Source organism: Oxyura jamaicensis, chromosome 1 (genome assembly GCF_011077185.1).
Source record: "Oxyura jamaicensis isolate SHBP4307 breed ruddy duck chromosome 1, BPBGC_Ojam_1.0, whole genome shotgun sequence".
NCBI lineage: Eukaryota > Metazoa > Chordata > Aves > Anseriformes > Anatidae > Oxyura > Oxyura jamaicensis.
In genome coordinates this window covers 152,724,168-152,740,516 of record NC_048893.1, presented here as the reverse complement: position 1 = coordinate 152,740,516, position 16,349 = coordinate 152,724,168, and the positions used below count along the sequence as shown (strand labels likewise).

Sequence of the window (16,349 nt, the reverse complement as noted above, 5' to 3'; positions counted from 1 at the left end):
GTTCTGTTCATCCTCTGTAGGAAATAGACACCACCTCTTGCACCCCGTACCACAGAAAAAAAGAAAAAAAAAAAAAAAAGGAAAAAAACCAGTGCTTCCTGTCAATGGCACAACAGACACAGATCTGTGTGACTGGTGGTCTACAAGACAGTGGATAGCACTCAGACCCTCATAAACATATATACACAAACACAGAATAGAGTCCCTCATTCTAAATAACAGTTAGAGATTATGTTTAATGAGAAGACAGGGCAGATCTGTGATGATAATGTGCAGAGCATGGCCAGATGTGTACTGATAAGCCCCTGTTTACAAATAACAATCTCTTTTCATTTCTTTAACCATCTATTTATTATCTATTATTTATTCCCTCTATTCTCTAATCTTTATCCCTTTATTCTAATACATTTCATGGACGTATTACTATTAGTCCACAGGAGGGTCATTAGGATGATCAAGGGGCTGGAGCACCATTCCTAAAAAGACATGCTGAGTTGGGGTTGTTTAGCCTGGAGAAGAGACGGTTCCAGGGAGACGTTATAGTGGCCTTCCAGTACTTAAGGGGGGCTACATGAAAGCTGGGGAGAGATTCTTTGTCAAGGGATGTAGTGATAGGACAGGTATAACAGTTTTAAACTAAAAAAGTCTATGTTTAGATTAGGCATTAGAGGAATAAATTCTTTACTCTGAGACAATGTAACAGGTTGCTCAGAGAAGTTATGGATATGCCATCCCTGGAAGGGTTCAAGGCCAGGTTGGATGGGGCTTTGGGCAACTTGGTTTAGTGGAAAGTGTCCCTGCCCATGACAGGGGTGTTGGAACTAGGTTATCTTTGAGGTTCCTTCCAATCCAAACCATTCTATGATTCTATGTTTCTATTTTCCCATGCTTATTCCTTCCTAAATCCCCTTGATCTCTCCTGTTACCCGTCTTTGGTTCTCCCCCTAAACATCCCATATTAAGTTTCTAAGCATCTCATATTCAGTCTAGTATAATCCCAAATGCCCTTCCCCTGCATAATGTAATGTGTTCAACAACACCTATGGAGTAACAGCCTTAGTCTCTGAGGTGATCTGTGGAAATTGTGTCCAAGTAGGTGTGGTGGGTGTTCTCCCAGCATATGGGACTCAGGATCTTCTGGGAAGGGCTCTGATTGTGTTATTGAGGTTCCCCTGCAGTCATTGTGTCAATATGTTCCTTTGTACTAGTAAAGATTATCATTTAATCACCTTATCTAATGAAGTGTTCTAACATCTGAGGGAAAAAGTTGCTGCTCTTTCTCTTCTTTCCCCTCAAATAACAATTTAATAATCAAAGTACTAGCTTAAAAACTAAGAGATCCTAGTTCAGCTTCCTCCATTTAGAGAGGCTCTATGTCAAAGTTGTAGGATCTTTGAGAAGGAAGATCTTTGTCTATCCTTCATTAAGTATAACATTCAGATGACCATTGTGACCTTGACTATAAGGCTACAAATCTATGCATTCTTTTCAGAACTTTGGGCCCAGAAAATATTAGTAATTTATTCTTCACTAATGCATTTTCATAAGAATAGCTTGAGAACACATCTTCCTTTATCTTAATAAAACTAGAATACAGCATGAGAGTTAGACAATAGGAGAAAATGTGGGTATGAATCACCGGGGACAGTGGAAGTGCTTCAATCTGAATCTCCCATTTTCTGCATAAAAACCCTAATAATGAAGCTGTTATATGAAAGATAATGAGTAATATCTGTTCTTCTGTTGGCTGAAATTTAGGAAAGAGTGAAACATGTAGATTCTTAATTCTGTATTTTCTTCCATAATGCTGTGCCTATATGAATGATCTTTGCATTTGGGGGACATTATGAGGGTTATTTTTCTACCAAGATGTTAATCTACTGGTAGTGCTTAGTACTGCACTACACTCTACCAGCTCCCATTAAAACTACTTTGTTTTCTTTGTAATTTATAGAGTAGTATAGTCCAGTTCTGGATGTAAAAGAGCACTACAATAAAACTACAAAAGAAAGAAGATAGCATTTTGCTATATGTGATAGATAGATGATCTTTTAGTGACTCTTAGTTTATAAATGCAACTGTATTACACTAACATCTATAGTACATGTATTCAAGTAGTCTATTAGTGAAATGATTGTGTGCAAAACTCCTGACTCAAACACCTTTTCAGCTTATAATTTATTACACATTTGATATTTTAAAGATACAAAGAGAAATGGGAACTCTGAACCCTAGAAACTAAGCCCCAGACTTTTTACGTTATGATTTATATTGTATCAAAGGCGTTCTGTATTTCTCTTCATTAATACTTGATCTTGTGATGATTCTTATTTCTACATAAATTTACACTACAGAACCATGCAGAAATGAATGCATTGCAATAATGAAATCCTTGGCAGGTTAAGTGCTATAAAGATATTCTACTAGCATTTGAAACAAAATCCAAACTCCATTTGTCATATATTATCTCTGGAGCAGCAAGGATATGCACATATGTAATTGGATTATAATAAATTGAAAACACCAAAAGAGTCTTAGAAAAAGTCTTAAGGTATTCTTCTAGGCTTTAACAATATTTTCTTATTTTTGTAGTGAGGCCTTTAATGCTATTCATACTCCCAACAAAAATAATAATAAAAAAAAATACATAGCTGCATTGAATAGGTGTTTCTAGTATTCTTCCAATTAGATGTTCTTTGTGGGAGGAAAAAAATACAATAAGAATAGCTCATCTTAAAGGAATTCAGAATTTTTTATGTTTCATAAAAGCTGTAGAATTCTGACTCACCTATTTCTGATGTTTAGTTGTTGGCATGCTTTGTGTGAAGAATTTTGCATATGAGAAAATGCATTCAAAGCTTACTGTTGCTGTGCTAAAGCAATGCATAAAACTTACCATTATATATATATATAGTAATTGCAAGCAAAATGAATAAAATAAATTCTTTTATAATTTGCTCTCGGATAGAACTTTTAAAACATTTTTTCTCTGTCTTGGAGACAGTAGGAAGTCTGACATCAAAAGGTTGACATTCCTTCCTTTCTTATTGATCTCTTCATGGGACTTGAAGGAAGAAATTATAACCCCCCCGGCAGGAATTAGTATTAGAGTTTTCATTAGAGTTTTCCTAGTTATATGGTAAAGTTTCTCATTTTCACTTTGTTCTTTTAAATGGTCACTTTCTCCTCTCCCCATCCTTCTTTTTCTGACAGAGTCAGTTTTGCTAGAATGAGTTTTTAGTGTAAGAATTCAATGAAATAATCAGCCCTCTTTGGAATATGTAGTACCAGTTAATACCCTTGAAAAATCAGTAACATGTCTGTGTGTTCTTACATGGCTTATTGTAGGACGAGAAGACACCTCGTTCTTTCCATTGACTATGAAAGATCTAGTGACTCTAAAAGGTGTCTAGTACCATTTAGCTAGCCTGCAGATGTTTAAATTGAGTACACAAAACCTACAGTGAAGAACATTTAAACCTCATTTATACATAGAAGATAATTTTTTATATTCTTATCTGGAAACTGAGACTAGAGCAGGGGGGAGAGTGTCAAGAGGATAGAGCTGGTCTCTTTTCAGTTGTGCCCAGTGAGAGGATGAGACGCAATGGTCACAAAATGAAGTACAGGAACTTCGGGCTGAATTTGAGAGGACCTCTTTTTTTTACTGTGAGGGTGACAGAGCACTGGAACAGGTTGCCCAGAGAGGTGGTGGAGTTTCCTTCTCTGGAGATATTCAAAACCCACCTGGAAACAATCCTGCGCAATGTGCTCTAGGTGATCCTGCTTGGCAAGGGGGTTGGACTAGGTGATCTTCAGAGGTTCCTTCCAACCTCGGCCATTCTATGATTCTGTGACTCTCTGAATCTGACTTTTGGCTTTGATAAACATCTTTCATTTTACTTTAGATTGATATGAATGAATACCTGGATTTACCTGTCTTTCTGCAAAGGTAGATGCCTAAGTTTAGATTGCTAAAGTTACATTAAGTGACTCCCAGCCTAACATAGGGATACATAAGCAGTTTGTGAGACTGGTGTGAGCCCTTTAGTCTTCATCTTTCATTTTGTTTAAGCCTATCCTAAGATATCTTTGAAAAGCTCAGATACAACTACTCAATAAATATTTTATAGGTTACTGTTTGTAAATGCTACCTATTTTTTTTTTTTTTTTTTGGTATTGTACCCACTTTTTTTTTTTTTGGTATCGTTTTTATAATGCACATATAAACAAGTTTCTTATTCTATATGTCATGAAACTAGAATTTCTGAATTCTAAAAAAGAAGAAATAGTGCACTAAATTCACGTGTCAATGATCAGTGTTGCTGGATTGATCCTGATTCTGAACTGTTCTTCAAGACTGAAAGATTTCTGTCAATTTCTCCCATGCAGGTAGCAGGAAGAACAAGGTTAATTACAAATAAATGGTGTGATGGAAATATTTAATAACTGAGAGCACATGGCCTAACTCAATACAATGTACTGCTGGAAAATTCTCCGATTTCCAAAATAATAAAAACTGTCCATAACCTATACACCACTCATTTCACTCTAGGAGGAAAGTGGTCCCTTTAAAGACTTCAGATAACCTAAACAATAAAATAGTTATGATAATGGAAATCCTAAGCTTGCATGTGCCTGTAAAAAGGATTCTGAAAAGACAAACTAATATACCTGGAATTTTTTGTGTGCCAGCTATAGGAATACATGTGACTTTATAAATATTTATGCAGGGTTCAAAGCCATCTGTCAACAATTAAAGTATATGTCACGTTTAATAACATAGTCTGCATAGATTAGGATTACTATAATTAGAGTATTGCGCACATATTACAGCTGCAAAATGGATGAGCCAGGCTTTCTCAGGAATTTCAAAAAAGACTCTTTCTATGTGATAATATTCTGCATGATATTTGATTGCATCTGAATAAGTAATGTTGCAGACAAATAGCATAGGCAGCTACTTGAACTTGAAGCTAGCTTTTCTGGCAAAAAGTTACAATCTTATCACACGTACAAAGACCCAAGGGGACTTAAAGAATAGTTTTATCAAACCATTCAGAGGGCTCTGATTGCAAATGGTTCACTTTTTTATATAACAAGAAAAATCTTCTCAACTAATATAGTATCCCCTCCTCCACTACTTCCATGCTTCTAGAATACCTTAATTCTCTTGAAGGTTTTTAAAAAAAGAGGTGATGTTTTTTGACAAGACTAGGCAGTAGCAAGGTCAATTTCAAGAATAGTTTGGTGGTAAAGAGGATTTAAAAATTTAGCCCTTCATATGTGATGAATCTCAATTTATGCAAAACAGCCTTACTACACAATGAGCATAACCAGAGGAGTATAGTTGTATAGAAGTCACAAAAATAAAGGGCAACTCAGGAACAGGAGCAGGGGGTAAATTTTGTGTCAGGAAGGCCTTGTTCGGAAGGAAACTGGAAAACTTTATCTGTTAGGCCTAAGTGGGGCGTAAATGATGTATGAGGGTTTTTACTAGCTTTCTGATTTAAGGATATATGTTGCAAATTAAAAGAAGATATATAAGACCTTAAGAAAAACTTGGTAAATAATGTAGAAGGCCTCTTGATGTATGTTTTTGCTATCGTATGATTTGTGGAAAAGAAATGTAGCAAAATCTTCATAAAAGATTGGTCCAGACACAGTCACTGTTAAAGACTGGTGATATGCTTTTGCACTTGCTACTTGATCTCACTGACCTAAGGAGATTCTTGATTATTAATAATTTTAAGGTTCTGCTCAGTTTATTTCATAGTAGGGGGAAAATTACTTTTGCACAGATAATCCCTCCCCACCAAAATTACTGTTTAATCAACACAGATATAATTCATTGTGCAATAAATGAAGTTTCAAGGTTTTTCTTTCATAGTAATTGAGTTTCTTATTAATTTTTTTAGGTGTCTACTCCCACATTGTCTTCTATATCGATATGGAATGCTCTGATATGAGAGAAAAAAGTACATATGCAACAGTTGCTGATGGAAATGTATTTTTAATGTTTATATTTTGTTAACTTTGAGGGACCATTTTTAACATATATTATCTACAGAACAATGGCTAATGCAAAAGTAATGGATTCCTTCTACTGTCTTCTTTTATTTAACATGGTTTCAAATACTTCTGGGAGTCTAGCATTTTTATAGTGTTTGAATATTTTTTTTGTCTTGCTGAAATACTTTTATCTTTTTTTATTTAGTAGACTATAAAATTCTGACATAATGAGATTTGATGAAGTGTGTCATAGTTTGCTGTTAGTAATTCAGTAATAACTGTATATAAGAGTCTCTCTTTTCTCTGAGTGCCTAAATCCCTTGTAGTAGCACCTATTGTTTGTATATGCCTCAGTTCAATTGGAGCTGGTGGAAATCTGCATAAGCCACCGTTCTGTAATCATTCTTCCAGATCTAGACTCTATAAGGATCAATGCTTCACATGCAGATTTAGAAGTATATTCTGTATTCCCAGCTAAGTACAAACCACAACTCTTTTGTGGAGCTACCCTTCTACAGCAATTATTTGTTGGTAGACTTAAATGTCTTAGAGGCATACTCTGGCATTTATGCAGAGATTTCTGAAATGTTAAGGACTCCTACAAACACAGCTTGTGGCCCAGCTATTTTTTTCCCTGAGCTGCTCACTTCCACTGTGCTGCTGTGGATATCAGTGATGTGCATGAATATAAAGCCTACCTCTTATATGCCAGTACCCATTGTAATTTACTTCCAGTTTGCATTACCTAAGAGTCCTACTCTTTAGGACTAAAAGAAAGATGGTTTTATCTCCTTGAGGAATTAAGAGTGTCCTGTGTCCTGTTTGTCTATAATTTGTTGATTAGTCTGCATTATATGCTAGGCACCAGTGATAATGGTCCCTATCATCTCTCACTGATTATACTGATAAACTGTGGGTGAATTATTTCATGGTGTCATCATTAGTTGTCAGAGAATAGACTTTATAATCATTCATTAGCCTCATGGCTTATTCATGTAACTGAACTGTGGCACTCAGAATCCCTGTCAGAATAATTCAGGTGCACAGAGCCTGCAAATTGACACAATATTAGATTGGCATTATACTTGAACAGAAACAACTTTCTTTGCTGTTTTCTGACTTTCTTATTTCCTGCTGTAATATTATTTTCCTGCTGTCCTATTCATAAACTATTTATTAATCAGAGTGATACAAATTGGGCATGACTCCCCTGTGAGATTCTCCTACATATTTCAGACTGCAATGTTTTCTATAGTGTGTCTTAGGAGGAGCTATCATTCCTCACATCTGCATCTTTCATAGTATGTTTTGTTAATAATCATGGCTCCAGTGGATTAGTCCAAATTCTAACATCAAAGTAGATGCTTTCAGATGACTGACTGAGTGGTCTTTTTTTTTCTTTTGTTTTGTTTTATTTTGTTTTGTTTTGTTTTGTTTGGCTTCTTGGAAGGTCATCTTCCATTTCATGTACACAAACATTATTTCCTTTGCTTCTTGATTTTCTTTTTCTTTACAAAGATCTGGATAAGTGCTATCTGAAAATGCCACAGAACTGGAGAAAGAACTTCCACTTTGGGAAGTGGCAAAAATAAGGAATTCTTTCTCTAACTGCCTTAACATAGCTATGCTTTCTACCAAGCTATAATCCAAGATAGCTTTACCACTGCTATGTATCAAACATGCACAGTGCCTCACCTGAATGTAATATACTTTTGATATCTCAATGGAGCTTATTCAAATTGTAAAACAGTGGATGTGAAGTTAAATTATAATGTCAAAATAGGTAGAAATTAATTTATTTCTCAATAATAATGTATTTCTCAATAATTAAAAAGGACATAATTAGTTAGCCAATAAATCAAGATGAACAAAATTCAGTTAGTTCTTTGTCTTGAGTAGCTGAATAAGTCTATTGACCTGAATTTATTTGTTCATTTTTATACAACCAAATGGTACAGATAAAACAGATGATTAAGATGTAGCATGTTTTTGGTGGTGGTGGTGGTGGTGTGTTTTTGTTTGTTTGTTTTTGTTGTGTTTTTTGCTTTAAGGCAAAGTTCTGTACTGTTTGTTACAATGAGGAAATACTCATTGAAAGCTTAGTCACTTCACAGGGCTTTCATGCACTTTGTCAAGCCAGGAGCAAAAGAACATCTGCTGTTACCAGCAGTTTTGGATATCTTTGACTTCCCAGGGCAAATGACCATAACTGATTTCCAACTGAATTAGCAATGGCTACCTTTTGGCATAATTTGGAAGGCATATTTTGGCATAATTTGGAAGGCATAATAAAACTGCATTCCTTGTGAGATACCTTAATTGCCCTGCATACCTTCTCAACAGTGTGAAATTTTAGGAATCATATAGTCAAATCTTCAATATCTGAACTTGTCTTTCTTGCCAATAGAGTGAAATAGCTGTGTTCTAGGAATTAGTCTATCTCATTCTAAGATCTCACCTTCTCCTCACTTGTACCAGAATCCACTCAGATAGGGGTTGGAAATGTTGTGAAGAAGTAATTTTATCACGCTTCTGGTGTGTAAGAGAAAACAGTGTGTGAAGCAGTACTGCTTGCTGTGAACCAGCTCTCCTGATCAGCCACTGAATTACAGTCACTGAAATCCATTCTCTAGATAAATCACCGATTTCCTCACTCACAATAGGGTAGAAATAGGGAATCAGTAGATGTCCTGTCTATTAGTATCCACTCTTACCAAGGGAGATGAGTGTAAAATTCACATAAGACAAAGGTAAAATTATTAGCAAATTATATGCAAAATACTTGCTCTGTCTAGTGGAGGTGGTTATAATAATAACCTTAAAACAAATACAATAAAACAGGTGAGCAGTAAAGAACAGTGAAATAAAAAATCCAAGCAGATCAATGGCTCCATAGAAGAGATACTAAAAATGCTCATAAAATAACTTTAGAAATGTTTTAAATGAAATTTTGCTGCTGCTGTTAGTTTTTTTGTTTGCTTGTTTGTTTCTTTGTTTTCCCATTGTTGTTGGCCTCTTTTACCTCTTAAATTTATGCTTCTCTTGTTATTTTTCTCATTTATTTCTGTTTATAACTATGCTATCTTCATGGATGGGTGAAACGGCCAAAGAACATTAGTCTCTAAGATTTCATCATATGTAATGTGACTTTGTTCTGCTATTTCTACTTCCTGGACAGAAAGGAGAGTACAAGCTAGGGTTTAATTTTGTTTACATTGGTTATCTTAGAAATGCCTGACTTATTTACTTAATTTTCTGAGGATGACTTAAATTGCAGTGAGATGTTAGTAAGACACTTTGTTGTTGTTGTTGTTCATTTTTGTTTGTTTGTTTTTCCCAAAGACCAAAAAATTAACTTTGTGAAATAACCAAATTGATAGTGTGCATAGCTGGGCTAGTAGGAAGTGTACCAAGGGACAAGAACAAAGCTTTTGCCTCTCTCTTCACTCAAATCCAGTAATAATTGAAAAGAAAATCAGTTGCTCATGACAGAAATCATGTAAGAACCTGAGCTGAGGGGCTTTAGATGAATGATGTGCTCCCAGATATGAAGAAGGATTTTTAAAATAGAGAAGACTGAGGCATGAGTAGTTCTTTTAAGCAAAATGCTGTCCTTTGAAGTACTCAGGTATATAATACTAAGCAGAGGAATAAACTTTAGCGTAGTTATTATTCTGGTTTGAAGGAGTTCAAAACAGTCATGCTTCTAGAAATAATTCTTCTAGGTACGATTTGATTAGGTAAATTGTATTTACTGCTGGTCTCCTTTGGGATTCCCTCCACAGGTGTTTAAGATATGCACATAAATGAAAGAGAAGAAATATTATGACTGAGCTTAGTTCACATTGACTGAAACAGAATATCATCAAGATGTTTTTATTTAAAAAGAATAAAATTAAATTAATAAAAAACAATGTTTCCCCTGAAGGTGTATGATGTGTAAGATAAGTAAATGGGATACTAGATTTTTGTTGAAAGGGAACCAGTATCATATCAGTTTCAACAGTGTAAACATAAGCTCCCTTCCTTTTAGTGTCCATCACTCATGAGAGATGAACTCACTTGTAAATTTCTGCAAGCACAGGAAATCAAAAAGAATCCAGTCTTCCATTTAAACCAAATTTAGTTACATGGATTCATACATTTTTGAGAGCCAGAAGGGGCCATTTTGGTTACTTTTTCTGATTTTTTGCATATCCTGGTCTTGAACTTCTAAATTAACTCCTGCTTTAAGATTAAAACCTCTGTCTGAACCAGAATATATACATATATATAGGTATATACATATTTAAGAACTTGACCACAACTGTTAATAAATTATTTTTATATAGAACAACCCTTATTTGGTTTATTTTTAATGTACAATATTGATAATGTGGATTTGTTTGATTTAATTTGAATGAATAAATCAAAGTTTTGGTTCATTAGCTATTTTCACATTGGTTAAAAATAACAGTTTTTTGTTTTCTTGTTTGTTTTCTTTTGTTTATTCCCTTTTTTAAACAGTCCAGTGGAACTCAGTTCTGTGCCATCCTTTCTGAACAGAGGAAACAAGACCTTGATTTGGGAGTAATATAACATACCTAATCTGATTTAGTATTCCTATTTTAGTCTTCAAAGCTACCCCATTAAAACCTTTGGCTAGAACACTAGTCTTGATAATTCATAGTCTACTGTTTTATAGAGCAGAATATTTTATCTTCTAATATGAATGTAATACAATATTTAGACTTGCAAATTTACTTTTGTCTGTTTTATTATAGTATGCATTTAAAAATTCATTCTATTGCCTGGCTTACCAGATGAGGTACCTTATTAGACAGTTTGCCACTTCTATTTTTTACTTAGTAGTTCTCCATTTTTTTGTAGCAGGAGAATATTTATCAGCATGGTTTTTGTTTTATACTGCCTTCCAGGTCATTAATGAAAATCCTAAATAATCTGGAAGAACTACCAATCCCTATAGGACTGCACTAAACCCATGCATTCCTAGTGATAGAATTATAGAATGTGGACACCACATGGTTCTGGAAAAGATCCAGGGCCAGTTGCTATGCAGTATGGATGCTGTCTGTCTGCTCTAAAGGACACTAGTCTGAAGGTGTGAAGAACAAGTCTCTACCCATGCGACTTGTCCTCTGGGCTAGGGATTAATGCCTTATCCTCTCTTGTTTAGCAGTATAGACACATAAATGTTACACATTTTTAAATTAAAAATGAAGAATACAATTCCAGATACCACTCTTTTAAATCTGACTGCAAACCAGAGGAAATAAAAAAATCAGAATTACCTTTCTGTGGAACCTGGTGTTTTCCTTTTGAAGCAAATAAATATCAGAGAGACATATCTGAAATTTTGGCTGCTCACTGAAGTTTTCCATCTGTATTGCTAACTTGCACACTGTATCTTGTCTTTAGCTATTGCAGAGCAAATCACTTCCTAAATATGATAACTGGGATCTGCGACAAACAGGCAGTGGTGAAAGTATGGATGAACAAATCAGTGGAGATTGTGATGACGAAGATAGTTGTGGAGGATCAGGAAGTGGAGAAGTAAAAAGAGTCATGAAAATTACAGACTGTAAGTCCATGATTCTGTTTTCTTCATACATTTTAAGAGTGAATTTGACATAGAAATGTCACTAAGAAATACCACTGAATTATCTTGAAAAAGGCTTGGAAAAGTTGTCTGTATAATGTTTCCAAGATATACAGGAATAGGACTATACGACTTCTATGAGGACGGTATCAGTTTCATCATAGCATATGTTAATGCATATGTTAATTGCATTAAGTAGAATGACCTCAACACAGTATTTTAGCCCATTGAAAGTCAATACAATGACATGTTTGTGTGAGTTACTGATTTAACAAGAAAAGTATTACTTGGAAGTTTTGCACAGAAATTTTTTCTAATTTGTAATGGAACTATGGCAAAAAGCTAAGATTTAGTTGAGGTAGTTGAATTTCTTAGAGAACTATTGGAATCAATATTCTGTAGCCCACTAAGCATCAGTGCCATTATTACTGCTTACACTTCTTTCTGCCTTGCTTACTTTTTTATTTTTTTCCCGAACCACTTTTGTAAGAATTTTGTAAGAAGAATATTTGTAAGATCTGTTTATGCATTTCAGCAACATAGAAATATGAGTATGAGCAATTGGGTGGAAGCGCAAGTAAGTTGTCCAGTTCTCTGAATCAGTGCTATATTGTGCATCTATTACTTCTCTTTCAAGTGCAGAAATATAGGCAGAGATGACGGGAATAGGTGCCTGATATCATCAAAATTATAATTTTAAACATTCAGTATTAATAGATAAGAAGTAAAGGCTGTTGTTTACCTGAGTTTACCTATATTTACTGAATTTTAGTGTGCTCTGGGTTTCTGAGGATAGGTCCTTCTTGACTTGATAGTGATGAGACAATTTAGAAATTCAGTCACAGAAAAGTCATACTGCATGGTTGTCTAATTCCAATTTAAATAATTGGAGAAATGAGACTGAGCATTCTGGGCATGCATTAGCAGGTCAGTCTGCATTCAGCCTAAGATACTGTTGCACTGCTGCCTAGTATATATATTTCCAAGGCCTGCTGAAGTTTCTTTAGATGGAATGTTAAGAGGCACTTATTTCCTGAGAGTGCCTTCTTTGAACATATAAACTCGCAAAAAGAAGTTAGAGATCAAATACTTAAAAGCAGATGTACTTTGGACTACTGGATATATTATATCTATTTGATAATGATACTCAATTGTATGGACAAGCTGTAAAATAGTCTTAGAAACTATTAGGGATATTAAACAAGTATTACATTGCAAAAATATTGAATGAATTGCACTTTTTTTTTTACATTCTGCATTTGTTTTTTCTTCATATTAATATACTTAGTGTAATCTTTTCAAAATGTTAAAAAGACAGCTAATTAAACTTTGTATTCTCATTATTTTACATGCATCTCTGGGATAATAAACTATGTATTAGGCATACTGAAGTTTGCATTTAATGCAGTTTCATTCAAACCTTTTCTAAGACACTAGTAAATAAAAATATGAGCCCATACTGTTTAGTATTATGACTTTTTGTATATTTATTGATTTACTAGTAGCTTGAGTGAACTATTAAAAGATTCCATGTAGTATGAATTTTGTTACAATATAGGTCATGAAAATCTTTTTCTTGGGAAATCACTTAAGTGTATACTTCAGATAACAAACTGGAGCTCAGATAATTCTTTTGCATCTCTGGGATATACAAGTAGGATTTCAGGAATTAAAAATGAAATTGAAAGTCCAAAAAAAAAGTAAAATAAGCCTATTTTTGTAAGCAAAAAAAAAAAAAAATCTTTTCAAGATTCGTGAGGAACAAGAATGGAAACATTAAGAAATAAATATTATCACTATTTAATTTGGTGGAAATTTCTTAGCTTCAGATGATTGCTGCTGATTTCAAGCAATTCAGATCCTGAATTCCCTATTTCTAAATTGAAATGCTAGATTTATGCTGCCTGTATTGCTTATTGCTCTTTGTAAAGCATGACTAAATATCAGGCATGGTCTACCTCTTAGTTAGGTAGTTAGTTCTGATGCTTTTTGTGCATCCCTATATATGTATAATTATATATATATTTACTGCATACAAATAGCCATAGATGTCTGACTACTGTATTTATAGCTATTTTGTTTTTGATCACATATGTAATGGAAGACCAATAAAACTTAATTTTTAGTACATAAATTTATATTGGCAATCCTAAATATACTGATACAAAAGACACATTTGCATTGTGAACAAGATGGAAATGTTAGATTTGTTCTGATCCTATCCTTCATGAGTTACAGATCTCCAAAAACCTGTAATCTCACTAAGAAGTAAAGCTCAAGAATTGCTGTACATCTGTTCAACATTAATATTTCTTTTCTGATACACAGCAGGTCTTTCTTAATTTTTTTTTTCTAGTTACATGATGCTTCTATGTATTACAAAACACTAATCTATTAGTGAAACAAAACCATTTTTTTCGACTGAAAAACAGAACACAGCTGCAGTAGATTCAGACAGGTAGAAACACAATGGACTGAGTTGGCCATTGCCCACATAGTAATTTAGATATAATAGCAGAAGAAAATTACAGAAGTTAGAAATATCAGTGGTCTGGTGTTTCATTGTTATTAACTTTTAATTAGTGATAAACATCAAGGAAACCACAAATAGGTCAGAAATGAGGTGGGGCCAAGAAACATAAATGTGGGTTGTATTCATCTTTCTCTATCTATAGAGAAAGATATCTATCTGTATATCTATTTGTCCCATCTATATTGACAAATAGACAAAAGTAACTAGATGTGTAAAAGGTATAAATGACACCAGGATTGAACTGAAGTAACAAAGAGTTTAAATGTTGGTACATGAAGTCAACCTTTACCATTGCAGTTCACATGCAGAACACATACTTTTATTACAGTCATTTTGTCTTAAAAGAATGTAATAAGCTCCAGCAACCAGGTATTTACTTTCTTTTCATAGATAAACATTGTAATTATGACTTAAAAATGCATTTATGATTTTTGAAGCTCAAAAAAGAATTATGACGTAAAATGGAGAGTTATTTCATAGTTATTTCTTCTTAGCGAGTCATGTTAAAGTGGGTGAATAAGATTATTTATGTGGTTTAGTAACATACACATTTTAACTGGATTCATTATGCACATGGAAATTTTACTTTATATTCTTTAGATACATGCAGCAATACAGATGGTGTTATTTTTTTCCTTACCAAATAAACTTTTCATAGTCTGTTGCTTCTGGTCAACTTTTCATTTTTTCATAATAAGCCAGGAAAAGAAGGGAGATTGCTACATATTTGGTATTATAGTAAAGTCTGGGGGCCTTATACAAAGCCAACTCTCCCCTTTGTTAGCTATTCCAAAGATGTTCACCAAGGGGAACAATCCTGTTTCCAACAAATTCATAATCTAAATAAGCTGATAAAATATGATAAATAATTATCCCTTCTAAGCACATTACTTTGTATAGAGGTAAAAAATGTAAAGGCAGATGTATATATATCTGCCTTTTCTGAGACCATGTCATTGTCTTCTGAATGTGTATGATTCTCAGACCTGGGAAGAACAGAGAGGAAGGGGAATATGTTTTTGCCAAGATAAAACTTTAGCAATTTTATGTGAACAGTCCCTGAAGCTGAAGATGACTTATTTTTCCATTCAGTGTTACAGATGTAAGAAGTGTATTCACTTAGTGTTGGAGAGTGTCAAATTTGTGGTGACAGGCTTTAGACTTTGGAAGGCTAATGAAGAGATTTGCTATTTATGACTCAGAAATGATAACCCTAGCATTACACCAGTGCTTAAAATATGTTGTATTTTGAAAATTTGTTTTCATATCTAACAGTCAGTCGGTGTTTCAAAGTCCTACAATTGCTCTGACTGCTTCATTCTTTCCAAGTAGCTTTAAAATATAGCAAATTGATGCCATCCTTTGGAGGAATGGTACAAGCAATTGTGTGCTTTAAATGTATAAAATAAACAGTAGTATAAAGCCTTGACACTTTATTTGATAGGTTTGTTCTTTCTACCCTAACCAAGGAATTCCCACAGGACTATTTCATATGTCACAATGAATTACCTCCACAAAAAAAAAAAAAAACAAAACAAAACAAAAAAAAAACTTCAGAATTCAAGAGGTAATAACGACGACAAATACTTATTATCTTTATATTGATTTGAATCTATTTTCAAATAGCTCTGCAAGGAAGAGCTAATCCTGCTATCACTCCTCTGAGGTACTCAATATGTTTTATCAAAATTCTCACCAAGAACACCAAGACCATTACACCAAGACCATTAATTTTCTGGAAAGTCCTGTACCACTGCTTTGTCTTCTTCATCGTTTTAAAATTCAGTTCAGCTATTGCTTTACTACAGTTACAGCCGTGTCACAGTTCAGGGCTCATATATGTAAAATTATGCTTTGCGCTTATTGTATATACAGGCAAATCTTGTCTCTCACTTGTTTGATTTTTTATCTCATCTGATATTCACCCTGTCTGAGGAAAAAGTCTCCAAAATATTTGATTTCTATGACTACTTAATTAATTGATAATGATTGTCTTGTTCAGATTATGCAATAGTGTGATAAAAGTTGGAAAAGGCTTTATCTTTTGACCTCCATAAAGAGGGTAAAATGATACACATAAACTCTTATATGATTTTGTACTGCATTCTCAAGTTGCAGACACTTTTTCTCCTCGTTCACTTACTTCAGTGTGATTGGCTCCCTTCCCTTCCCTTCCCTTCCCTTCCCTTCCCTTCCCTTCCCTTC

At 34.1% G+C, this 16,349-nt stretch overlaps 1 protein-coding gene across 5 annotated transcripts in view; it reads left to right on the top strand.

The window, feature by feature from the left end:
* The window catches only part of GPC5 (glypican 5), a 783,354-nt gene that overhangs the window by 382,512 nt on the left and 384,493 nt on the right, over positions 1-16,349 (top strand). For all 5 annotated transcript variants that reach the window (XM_035319367.1, XM_035319357.1, XM_035319400.1 and 2 more), the window contains exon 7: positions 11,431-11,593. In XM_035319367.1, coding sequence (XP_035175258.1) covers positions 11,431-11,593 — 163 coding nt within the window. The remainder of the gene's footprint in view (positions 1-11,430; positions 11,594-16,349) is intronic.